The 13,320-nt window shown below is 40.4% G+C and overlaps 1 protein-coding gene across 3 annotated transcripts; it reads right to left on the minus strand.

Annotated features, from left to right (window-relative positions):
* Nucleotides 1-30: 30 nt before the first annotated feature.
* LOC132263392 (cytokine-like nuclear factor N-PAC) lies at nucleotides 31-4,412 on the minus strand. 3 transcript variants are annotated; one of them, XM_059763134.1, is made up of 10 exons: nucleotides 4,223-4,412; nucleotides 3,831-3,867; nucleotides 3,212-3,297; nucleotides 3,019-3,145; nucleotides 2,824-2,949; nucleotides 2,572-2,640; nucleotides 1,829-2,332; nucleotides 1,335-1,695; nucleotides 1,171-1,260; nucleotides 31-1,105 (listed from the first exon to the last, which is right to left on the minus strand). In XM_059763134.1, the coding sequence occupies exons 1-10, from the start codon at nucleotides 4,261-4,263 to the stop codon at nucleotides 906-908; spliced, it is 1,641 nt and encodes a 546-aa protein (XP_059619117.1). In that variant the 5' UTR covers nucleotides 4,264-4,412; the 3' UTR covers nucleotides 31-905. The 3 variants fall into 3 exon arrangements, with proteins under 3 accessions (XP_059619117.1, XP_059619115.1, XP_059619118.1); XM_059763132.1 differs by having other exon boundaries at nucleotides 3,013-3,145; XM_059763135.1 differs by lacking the exon at nucleotides 2,572-2,640 and having other exon boundaries at nucleotides 3,013-3,145.
* Between the last annotated feature and the right edge of the window lie 8,908 nt (nucleotides 4,413-13,320).

Here is a 13,320-nt window from a genome sequence, read left to right on the forward strand (position 1 = left end):
AAGAGAGCACTTGAGCACAAAGTCGAGTCATTTTTCAAGAAAACCTCTTTATTTTCCATAAAATATTAAAACTACACAATATTTGTATATTCATTGTAATTCCTTACTTGCAATTCTTTCCATTTTTATTCATCCTTATGTTCTACAGGTGTTCCACATCATTTTAGAGTGTGTGTTTACAATAAAGAATAAAGGAAAATTCTGTGTTATCCTTACACATTATGAAGGCCCCTCAGGCCGCAATTCAGAAGTAACTAAAAATTGATCTAAACCTTTTATCTCCAAAAGAAATTGTTACAATTAGAGTTTGAAAGAATAGCGTGAAACAATAAGATTTATAAACTTCTTGAAAACATTTGCCTTACTTTGTCTGCTAACATTACAAAAAGGTAGAATCAATGACAAGAAAACAAGGTAATGTAAAGTGTTATACGATATCCATGAATTAAGGATCTCAATTAATATTATCAAAATAACCTTTGCTTCTTTCTCAACTACAGAAATGTATGCACTGTTTATCTAAATTTAATTAACTCTACTTTTACACAGAAGTCCTGTTGTTATTGTATCTTTTAAAATTGATTAATCCAAATTTTTCATACAACACAAATGTTGTAAACTTTAATTAACATGTTAAAAAGATATTTTGTTTGTTGTGTGTGTTTCTCATCTTGCTTTGAATATAAAATACTCAAAATTTACGCCTTTAAAAAAAGAATGAAATGTTATTTGATAAGAAAGCAGAGTCATTTTCCGACCATGAGCGCGCTCAAAATCGGAAAACGACCCCCGCAGAAAATGTCCTATTTCACTATTTGCAATCTTAGAGCTCAACGCTGGTCAGATGTTAAAACGCGCGTCGGCAGTCAGGCAATCTCCTCAGACGCCCGCATTAACATCTAACGTTAGAATCTGGCTCTCACGTACACGGCACTCGCATCGTGATCGGAATACCCGAGACGCTTGGCGTGCTTGAACACCTCGTTGGCACTGGCCGTGATCGGGAGCGACTGCTCCAGCGTCTCCGACATTTGCAGCGCCAGATGCAGGTCCTTCTGCATGTGTGTCAACGGATGGTGTGTGGGATACTCTCCCTTAGTCATAGCTGCCAAGAGATCGCCGCATTAATAGATAGGACACTTTGGGGCATGAGAAACGATAGAAACTCACCATGTCCTTTCTCCAGAATCAGCGGCGAAGCCATATTTGTCAGCTCCAAAACCTCCAAAACATCCTTTGTCTGCAGACCGGCACGCTCAGCTGAAATGGCACAGAAGTAAGGAAAACACTCATAAGCACCAAAGTATAATTCAAGTGGAACGACCGAAACTCACCAAGTGCCATAGATTCAGAAAGGCCCGCCAAGGAGATTCCCGCAATCATTTGCAGGACCAAATTCATTCGAGACGCATTCCCGACGTCACCCAAAAAGAAGGAATTCTTCCCAATGGCCTCGAAGCATGTTTGACACTCCTCGAACAGCAAGCGCTCGCCGGCGGCCAAGATGATCAAAGTACCCTCCTCAGCCTGAGCCTTGGACCCCTGAATCTGCGCCTCAAGGTAGCGCCCACCTTTGGATACAATTGCATCGGCAATGTCTGTCGACGTCTCCGAATCAATGCCCGTCATCTCCACGTAACCCTTGCCCTCAGACACCGAGCTCGCTTGCAACACACCACAATTGCCGAACACCATCTGCAAACACACAATAGAGAGACACACATTTGTCATGCGGAAACTTTCGAATGGCAATTGCCGCTTAATTGGTATTGAACCACACAATTCTCCGTATACAGTTGTGGTTTCCAAAACTTGTGGCGAAACTTACATCCTTCGCTGCCTGAGGATCTGCCACACAAGAGAATGTTATGTCAGTGGCGTCCACAACGTCCGACGGCGTGTCACCAACTTGAGCCCCCGCTTCAGCGAAGGTGCGGCACTTGGTGAAGGTGCGATTCCAGACGACCACCTTGTGTCCAGAGTTGATTAGATTCTTCACTATACCACATCCCATGATGCCCAGGCCGAGGAAGCCAAAGCGCAGCGACGACGGAGTGATATTCTTCGATTTCAGCGTCTGTGACACTTTACTCATGTCAATCTCAGGCGTCTCCGGACGTGGAATTGGCGCCGGTCGGTTTAGCAATCCCGACGCGGCCACATTGCGTCTGCCAGTTGTGCCGTGACTCGTGAAGGATCCATCCAACTCATTATGGCTCACATCATTGTTCTCCAGCGACGTCGAAATGCGCTTACGCTTGCGCTCCGGCTGTGGCGATTCGACATCATTGTCAGCCTTCTTGATGGAATTGCGACTGGCTTTGGGCTTTTCCTGTCAAGTACAAATAAAAGAAAGATTGCTTCAATAAGCATCTCCTGTCCATTATTCACTGTCATGCTTTAGAGATGTTGAGTTAGATAATGAAAATAAAGAAGAAACAGGGAATAGATTTCAATGCAACTCCTGGAAAATCCTTTTATCAGACTCCCGAGTGTGTAGTGTTTGTTAAACTACCAATTACAGCTCTAGTTGGAATCAACAGGTTATTATTGCAAAATTTTTGTGTTTACCCCGGAAGAGCGCAGCTTTTTGGTGTTTACGCCCGGCGACAATGCTTCATCCGGAGTGCCGCCTACCATCTGAAAGTGTGCGTGTTTAGAGGATGTTGAGGGTAAAGGAATCGTGTCACAACTCATCAAAACTAGGTGTAGGAAATCTCATGAAATCCCTTCTAATGATCGACCTTTGTTCTCTAAATCACCGCTCAAATCTCGGTTGAAACTTAAAGAAAACGCAGGTGCAGAATCATCGGAAACACTCACTTTTCTCTTGGGGGTCTTTTTGGGAGTCACCACAGGCTTCGGGGACTCAACTTCCTCCTCTTCCCTCAGTTTATCAAACTGCTCATCAGGATCGGGAACGGTCTGCCTCAGCGACGCCTCGAAAGTCTGCAGAGGGAAGCACTCAGTCACTCCCAATCCGAGCGTGAATCAATTGTTTGTGTCAATTACCCTTACCTCCGGATCTTTGATGTACTTCTCAATTGCCTCGACCGCCTCCTTGAAAGCAACAGTCTTGTACGACGTGATGAACTTACTCTTGAAGGCCTCGTACGGCCTGATGAAGGAGTTCTCAATCCAGGCGCTGAAAATGCAATTCATTATTGAGTATGTGAAAAGCTAGTTTTTACCAAGAGAATCTTCATCTTACTAGTTGTTGGAGCCGAAGAAGAAAATGCACTGCGCCGGGATGTTTTTCTTCGCGATCTTCTTAAGTTCTGGCGGAGGCTCGACAACCTAAGACACACATTTGATAGGTTTATGAATTGGATCGGGACAAAACTTGGGAAAAAAATAATTTTTCTATTTACTTTGTTGGGAAATTACAGTATTTTCTTTCATCAAGAATAAAAATACACTAATGTGTGACTATAAGTTTTTAGCGTGGTAAGTCATTAAATATTAGCCACATTATTATCTCTTCAGGAACACTTAAATAACTTTTAAAACAGTGAATTTTCGAATTATCAAGAGATATTGCAAAATATTCTAATTGCGACACGGAATGAAAGAATCTCAGGAGGGCGTCTTCGGAAATCTCCCGCCAAATTTCGCGTCATTCACAAAAATCACTTCCCAGAAGTCAATTTTACAGTAAAATTCACTGGAAAATGCTCAGATCTCGGTATCAAACCGTGATAAAGTCAGGAAAGTGCTTGAGAGAAGACGAGAAGAGGAGAAAGAGGCCCATTTATGTCATTCCGTGTCGTCTCACTTTCAGCCATCTTTGAGGTGGCGCCAAATTTCATTGACTCGACTTTTCCACTTACCCGACCAGGCCATGGCGAGAAGCCCCTCATCTTGGCCCTGCAACAGAAGAAGAGAACACGTAAGTCAAACATCGAATCATGTGAAATCACCCTGAAGACGCCCCCAACTGTTTGCCCTGAGCTCTTGCTGCCCAACGCCAACACGAGGCTTGTCCGGAATCGTGAAGCGAGGCGCTTGGGCGAAACTACACTTTCCGGTGCGACAAGAACGAGTGAAAGGGGCTGAGTTTAGAGGTTACGTGAGTTCGGGCGTGTGGGAAATGGGAAAAAGGCACCGGAATTGCGTGAGATGAGCTCCACAGGACAGGGGAAAGCCATCACGGGCGATGAGTACGCCGTAAACAGGGCTTCAGGCAGCATTCACGAGTTTGCGATGAAAACTCCATACTAACCACACCAAGTCGTTCAGCGCAAAAGTACCGGAGTCAGTCATCCTTCACCGTGTTTCACACCACCAACTGACGGAGCTTAGGACCTTTTGGCCGTTCCCGCACTGATACAGAAGGTACTAGCTGGATTTTTCACTCTCCCAACAATTTTCAGCAGACGCGATGCTAAAACAATAATGGCGTCGCTTGCTTGTCACATCATTTGGCCGACACGCGCATCAGCGCCCTCTCGGCCACTTAACGAAAGTGGGCGTTAAACGTTATTTTACCGAAGTTTCGTTCAGCGACAGTGAAATTCAAAATTGAATGGCAATATTGCAATTCAAACAATATTTATGAGAATTATTAAATATATTTATTACTTAATGCATGACAGCCCTGAAATACATTCTAAATAATTAATCCATCTATCTTGCAATGTAATGAAATGATTCACGTGTGAGATTGATGTGTGTTAAGTGTAGAAAAAGCCCCAGGAAAAATGCACAGTAAATATTTACAATTTTCTTAAGGAAGTACAGCAGAAAAAATATAGTTTCTCCATTTACTGGGTGGCAAACAACGGGGAATTTATTTGTTTTAAGTCTCTAGGGAAATTATGTTTTATCACCATCTCGTGAGAAAGTGCAAGAATGGCTACTTAGGTGAATTATTGGATTTTCACTCACTTGAGATCGGAAAAAATGCACTGTAGATTAAAATTATGCGCACCATCTCACTTCTTGTTTGCTCACGACGCCAAGAAAGCGGTTCGCGAAATAGTGGGACATCGAGAGCCAGCATTCCATGTAAAATGTAATGTAAAATAGTGTACATGAGAAGGAAGTTGCCAAATTTGGAATGAATATATACAAAATGCGAATAATTTAGAGAGAGGGAGAGAGAGAGAGTTTGTGGACAATTCTCCTGAAATGCGATAACAGTTGGAGAAAGGATTGCCTGAGCCTCAAGTGCCCATTCATCGTGCACAATATCGCGTCATTTGCTCTTATTTCATCCCCAATTGAAGAAATATTGCCCAAGATTTGGGAGGAGTGAGAAAATAGTGCTTGATATAGTGCATTGTTGGTGCAGCAAAGGGACAACGATGGAAAATTTCTCATTGTATAATAATCTCTCTGAAAGGTTGCACCAAAGTAAAGTTTTTGCCACCCACACCCCCAATTCTGGCCGCCCACTTTCGTATATATGGGTGGTAAAACAGCGCGGTGAAAATTTATATGTTCGACCCGGAATGTCGATACCATAAGAGGGAAAATTACATTGAATGCTGGGAGGATACACAAACTTAACAAAGATTGTGGAGACTCCGGTCGCTCTTGGCCCAGGTAACGGCTTTCCTTCAATATATTGCACCCCACAATATAAGACATGCTCGCCGGCATCTCCACATAATGGTGAGTAAATTCAAACTCCACATGGGAAATTCTTCTTTTCATGCTTAGTCCAGTTAGTTGAGTTCAAGGAAGTGGAAAGTGGTGTATGACCAAGAAGACTCACACGCTTCGGGGCCTCTTCACCTTATTTACCAGCACATAAGCCCGACAGATAGGAGAGTGCATTGTGCTCACCATCGGCACGTCGAGCGCGCGGGGCAGGAAAGTCTTCGATGATGGTCCAAATTTTCCTGCAATCATTTGGAGTTAAATAACTGGAAAAATGCGCCATCCACTTGTCGCATGCTCCCAAAGTTGCACCAGCGGAGCTTCAAATCCAAATTTATCTGCAATTTATACCATATTGCTGGCGTATAATCGAGCATTCGAGAGTCCCAAACTTCCCAATTGCGCCATCATTTAATGAGCATCTTGTAAATAAAATCAATGGTGGATATTCAGCAATTCCTGAAGTAAATATTTGCCAGAGATGCGTGAAAGCCGCTGAAAGCATTTTCTAGTCTCATTTACGTTCAAGGAACTTTTTTTACGTAAGATCTGAAAAAAGGAATTAATTAAAAGAATAACACTCGAATATTTCTCCTTCAGGAACACAGTGAATTCCCATCAATAGCTTGCTCGTGTTCACATTTCATATTTAAGGCAAATATTAGTTCACCTGTTGTTTCATATTCAATTCCACGATTCGTAACTGCATGCTAAATTCTCAGCAGACAAGGAAAATGCTATGAAACTTTTAATTAGAGTATTCTAACGTGGTAAAATATTGTAAATCACCAGAGTAAACGGGGAAAAAATAGCATTATGATTTATGTAGGAAAATCAAATAAATGAGCCAAAGTTGAAATTGAATCTCCGATCGGAATGACTCGAGATTGTAACTAAAAATTTCATTGACCTCGTCAAACAAGGTAAAAGTAAATTTGAGAGTCCAGCAAGAGAGCAAACACTCTGGCCGGACGCTTGGGAAATCTGGGAAATGGGAGAAATATTTTCCAAAGTATTGTCCCTTCCTTTTGCGCCATCGATTGAATCACTCAGGCGATAGCTTGTATTTCTTGCATACCGATCATTTAGTGGGCCAAATGTTAAAGGCCAGAGGACAACTTCATCCTCATGAGGATTTTTCTCTTCATCCATATTTTATTGTGCAAATAAATAAATAAATACTCAATATCGCTGATTAAGTCATTCTCATACAACTATGTATGGTGTAGTCTAGATTAATATTGAATGTTTCATTCAAACTAGAATGCCCGTGTTTAGGTTTATTTCGAATTTGAACAAAGTCGCTTTTGCGGAAGCTCCGCCCACGCGGAAGGCCCGCCCATTAATAAGGCCTTTGCGTGCGTGGTATTACTTATCACATTGCGGTGTGTCCGTGTGTGGACGAATAACTATGAAAGAAGCGTGAGATGGGGAAACTAATGTTCTAATTAAGTGAATATCATGAAAGATGGTTTTCTCTCCGTCGCATTTGCCGACTTTTGCTGGCGAGTGGTGGAAATTAAATAAGCAAATAATTGTATTTTAGTGGTCAATTGAATTACGTCGGAGTAGTGCTAAATGAAAATGTGGCAGAGTGGACTATTGATAGACGCACTAAATCAGAGCATGAAGCATTTGATTCACATGATGGAGCACAAGAAGTTGAAGTTGCCGGCAACGGTCCGATATGGCACACAGAGCAAGAATGGGCACGAAGGGGGTGAGCAACATGTCCCGAGGGGATAAACTATGAACGAACGAGTAATTTATGAGCCAGAATTAATAAAAGGTCCAGCAGGATCAGTTATTAGAGTATCTCTCTGTGTCCGACACAACCTTGGCGCGTATGAACCAGTTAAACGGCATCTCTCAATGAGTTTTATCAAAAACCTTTCCGAATATTTGGGAGAGAACACATTGAAAGTCAGTAGCATCAACTTTGTGTTTGGGGCGAGAGGCACTAAAACTCATCTTAACATGAAAGAGCTCTTTTGCCGAGGAATTCAAACTTCTTCAGGCTCGGATGGGTACGACAGAAGGGATATGGCCGGAGTGAAGAGATTGAAAATGATATTAGCAATTAAGGGTGAGTTAAAACTCTTGGAATATGATGAAAATTCCAAAAGTAAGAGAGGATATATAGCCCCATGAAAGTGAGAGCTGTTAGAATTTCATAAAAAGAATATCCTTTAAGCACAATAACTTTATTTGTAATGCCTTTTATGACCCTCTCAACTCTGCGCCACGTCCGTCGGCCGCCCGCCCCCGAAGCGCCGTCGCACACCGATGCTGCAAATTTCAATTTAACTGAACCGCCTCCCCTCAAGGGGGGAGAAAGTATCAATCTGACGGCATATAAAATATACAGTTTCGGTAGACATTCTGTGATATGAAATATTTTTATCTTTGGCATCATTCATGACGATGTTTTGCTTATGTGACACCACAGAAAAATCCCAACTTCCGGAGCACAATATTTTTGAATTGTGTGCTGCCGCTCGGCAAAATTGCCTTGTGACATTTTCAAAGTTATCGGCTTGTTTCCATCAAAGTAATATGCCTAGGATTTTCTCGCTCTCGCACTATACATGTGCTTAGTTTCCATGTTGAGGAGCAACATTCGCAGGACATATGCTCGTAAATGAAAAGATTTTTTTTGTGCGCGCGCCCATCTCCAGCATTCAAAATATTTTCCCGGATGTCACATTTCACTATCTTTACTACCACAGCGAGAGAGGGAGAGAGAGAGACAGCATCTCCCGTCTTGCCATACATTCATGCATGTGGGTGGAAAAATAAATTGCCAAGAGGCACAATAAATGTACCCAGTGCCATTTGGAAAAGTTTGCCGTAAAATACAAGGAATTGGGAAGATGACAAGTATCGACGGATCCTTGTGCTATCCCTATTCTTCACAGTGAGTCTTCCTGTTGTTGCTCTGTAAACTACAAATGACAGGTGTAGCCCGAGCATTAGTACAAGAGATGGGATATAAAGTTTCCCGCATGCATTCTACCATTCCATCTCCGTGCAGCGATACATCCCAATTCAATTTCCCAACACCTCGAAATGCATACATCAAGTCATTATGCACACCGCATATCCAAATCTCCTGAGGTTCCAATAATGTAACTCGGAAGTGTGAGTTTTAACATCAGCGCCAGTCGCAATCGATTTGAGAATTACATCGCCCACAACCAGATGATTGATGAAAGGCAGCAGAGCTTGTTGTGGAGCTCAAAAGAGCCCATACTGATGAGGACTTTGTTTATTAAAACCAATTTAGCATTATTATATTGACATATTCAACATTGCTCTGGATCACAAGTAATTGAATAGTAAATATTCAATAGATTTGATTGAAATAAACAAGGTGTTCAATAATTGGCTAGACTGCAAATGTCTTGCGTTGATGTCTATGCAGGAGATAACACGAGTCCTTTGAGCTTCCTCATCCTATTTAAATGTATAATACTCCAATGAGATTTCACAGACATCAAACACTAGACAGAGGAAGAGAATAAGATATGAAGGACTGATTAGATTAATGGTCCGACCCAACTTGAAGGATAATCTCTTTACTTCAGACAGATTTTGCCATCATGTTCTCCTATATAATAGGTTAACAGCTTACATAGCAGATCCATACAAAACACATAATTACTAATGCTCTTCACAATGGCATATACATATAAACGGTGTATATTAAAATGGAGAGACATTATGTTAATAAATGCTGCGAATGCATTTTCTGCTTCATTTTTCACATTAAAATCCAAAATGTTGGTAATTATTATGTAATATGCTGATGTATTTTCATATTAATTAGAGGGGCTGTAAATCTTCACACGAACAGCGCATTCTGCCCTAATAAACGCAGGTTATTAAGCCAATATTACTACATTTCGCCTGTTTGATAGAATTTAACATATTGCGGCCATTAGTCGACTTATTGTGTGCTTAATTCTATCAAAAGATACAAGCGTAAATTGAAAGCGAATTGTTTAAAAAATATTTTTTTTTACGTTTATTTAAAAAATTGTCCACTGCAGTGGAATAAAACTACGCATTTTATTTAAAATCTCATATCGATTCGAGACCCTTGTTGGAAATAAACTTTTCCACTTTGTGTGAACCCAAAAGTTGGCACGGTCCGGTCTTATTATTAATTGCTAGAACATTCTCACATGCTGAGCCGAGAAGAGCATGAAAAAGGCACTGAAAGAGCGTGAGAACAATGAGATAAAGAATGCGAAGAGGGTGATCACATTAGAATAGTGCTCGACCCATAATATCCCCCCATTAAAGTGGAAGTGCTATCTAAATATCTCACCCCGAACCATCAAAAGCTGGTGGACAATGAAGGCACGTGTGCATGTAGCTGAACTCTGCTCACGTCGAGCGAATGAATTTAACTCGACATTATGTGAATTGTGCATATTGTATGCCGCTTTAAGAGAAAAGAAGATTTCGCAGAGTTTCAATTTTCCCAATATTCAATTGACAAACAAATGCCTACAAATGCTCAAGTGTCAATATTTGCAATTATGAACTAATATTGGCTGAATATGATTAATGAGATCCGAGCAATAAACACATAATTCCAGGATCATGATGCGTAATCTTATCATTTATTGAATTATGCATGCAATCAAGACTATGCAATTATGTTATTAGTTGGGTGACAGTACAAATTGGGTGACAGAAGTGCTGCGATTCAATTATTAGTTAAGAAAAAATATAGATGCAAAATATCAGGTGAAGTCAGCAAAATTCTCTTCCGACTCTTTTGTGTTGCACATGTAGAATTTTTCTAATTCATTTCATTTGAAATGCGATGGAAATTCTAATGGAACAATACCATCACGTTCTCGCACAGCGCGTACAATTGAGAAAATCGACCAGGAGAGGTGTGATTTTTAGTGTTTTGCCATTGTGTGTAACAATAATGAACGATATAACCCCTTTTGTGTACGTCTAGAGGTGAAATTGTATTTGGATTTATTTCATGGGATAATAACAATCACACGTTTCTACCTCTTGCATATGTATCGCATGTATATAGAGAAACTAATCTCTTGTGTTATTTACCTCACAAACAATCTTGTTTTTCTAATAAATTGGTCCTTTGGAACATTGGTAGCTAAATTAAGGCTTTCCTCTTATGTACCATTTGCCAAGATGCTCCCTTTTATTCCCTCATATATACAGATATACACACGACCTCGGTGAGACGTAAAGCTGGATATAAATTATATAGCAAAATCTACGCATAGCATAGCACACATCGTGGTAGTTTATCAACATGTTCTCGCCACTCGTACTTCCTTCCTTTCCATTTATTTCAACTGAAAACAATGCAAATGGCACATGTATTGCAAAATCAATTGAAATTTTCTTTTACATCCCCATCAAAGGGGAGGAACTTCCTCTTGCAATATCCTTCTTCCGCACGACAGTTAAAAGGGCAGCAGCATTACTCTCTAAAAGTGTGTCTTTTTTCATGTTCAAATATTTTTAAAAGTAATCACACAGACAAATAGTCTGGCAAATTTGAAGATTAAACCTTTATAGTGAGTGTAAGTTAACTACCCCAAAAGGATATGGAAAAACTTTTGAGAAATTCCTCTCACCATTATACATCACAAAGTAAGTTCCTTGGGAGAAACTTGAATATATTCCGAGAATTTTGGGGATGAAAGTCGCTCTGGGAGAAAAGATGAAAAGCACAATACATCTCTTGGGTGGAATCAATTACAATAATGAATTAAAACACTATAACTTCCCAGGGAATCTGCAAATTTGCTTTACACTCGAATAAGTGTAAGATAAAATGGGTTTATTGCAAATATGGTCGAGGGGATGATCACTGGACGGGGAGGTTAAGTGTTGCTCAGGGTCGGAGGCCGGTGAAGTGAAAGTGGCAAAAGTAACCTTCTGTCACAACCATTAAATTAAAGCAATTATGTGCCGGGGCGGCTTTGCAGGGACTCGTTGGGGACGAGCGAGAGGGCACTTGACAGAGTGCGATAGACAGGCGGTATCCATATATTCTGTGTTTTGTTTTTGTGGTCATTTAAAGGACACACACTGCCTCTCACTTGTCCTGATATATTTGTGGTCATAAACAATACATAATACAATATATCTTTTCACTGGTGGAAACACATCAGTCAATCGTCAAAGAGGCGAGTGTATAGCTTTGGGACCCTCCACAGCCATCTCCACAATCGCTCCCGGTAATGAGTTGGGGGTCTGAGGGGGTAATTAACTTAATGTTTCTTCGTGCCGAAACGAGGATGTGCGTACGGGCTTGAGTGAGGGAATTCATTGATGGTGCTAAACTATTACATAATACACCAGGGCCATTGAGGCAGATATAAATTATAAGATCGCAAGGGAGTCGATAATTTGTATAATTGGAGGATTGTGAGACAATAGTCGGACAGAGGATAGCCAGTGACCACTGCCTTGATTAAAGTCCCTTTCCATAATGCAATTAAGCCATGTGATTATCAATCGCATTACTGCATTTACCACTAAATTATTTATGGCACTGTATGAGAAATCACACGGCATTCTCCTATTCCATATCGAGTTATCTCGTCCTTAGAGCAACCCAGCACCCCAGCACCCCGAAAGCTCCATACTTGTCTACTAATTGGGATGAATTCTCCTCGTATAATCCCCAAGAGTGAATTGTCAGAAGGGATTTAAACGTGCCTCAAGTCATCCGTGAGAGGTGTCAAGAAAGAGATGTGAATTTATTCGACAATGCATAATTTAACTTCTTGAGAGGGTTTACTCCAAAGGGGTAAATTGAAAATTCAAACACAGCCACAATAAACCGCTTGAAACCCCATTTTGGAAACAATTAAAAAGTCGACAATCATTTGGCGAAATAATTTACGTAGAGCGTATTTGTTCTTCAAACATTGGACCCCTTGTTTGCTCCTCTGTCTGCCAGATAGACGTCCCTCTTGGTTACCAGATTATGTCGCTGCTCATCTCCCATGTGGTCGTAGCACTACCAGACATTTTTTGCATTTTGATACACAACAACAATTCCTCGTGAGCTCTCTCAGTTGTGTAATTAATCTCTTTATTTAGTCAGATTTGTTCGCTCCATTTTAATTGCAAATTTTGCTCATGGCAAAGGGCTTTTCTTATCTCGTACTTTTGCTCCACGAGAGTTTGTCAATTTGCTTACATTTTACGTATAATACGAGAGGAATTAAAATAAATATATAATGTTGTTCTTAATTCGGTTTTCCAATGAAATTCATGATGAATTCATTGCGACACAAACAAAAATGACCAATGAAGTGTGAGATGGCAAATCTTTAGAAATCATCTACTAAATACAAGATTTAGAAAGGAATTTACAAGACAAATTCTGAAATGAATGGATATGTGAAAAGATTGACGATAATGCACATAAAAGCATTAATATACTGAGATATTATTTAGTCAATATAATTCTCTTAATACTAATCTGATGACCTAGAAAGGCTTCTGCAAACGCAAATCTCGGGAAAGTCGCATTGACAATTTATTGTTTGAATAAAATATATCAAGTAATTTCCTCCACTCAAAGTGAAATGAAAATCGAGTGAAAATTGTCAGCAGAGAGAAAAGTTGCATATAAATCAAATATAATTGAAGATGAAGTTGCTCTCGGACTCGTTGGGGTTGTTAATTATTTCCTTAGCATTA

Source organism: Phlebotomus argentipes, unplaced genomic scaffold, assembly GCF_947086385.1.
Source record: "Phlebotomus argentipes unplaced genomic scaffold, Phlebotomus argentipes genome assembly contig_15, whole genome shotgun sequence".
Classification (NCBI taxonomy): Eukaryota; Metazoa; Arthropoda; class Insecta; order Diptera; family Psychodidae; genus Phlebotomus; species Phlebotomus argentipes.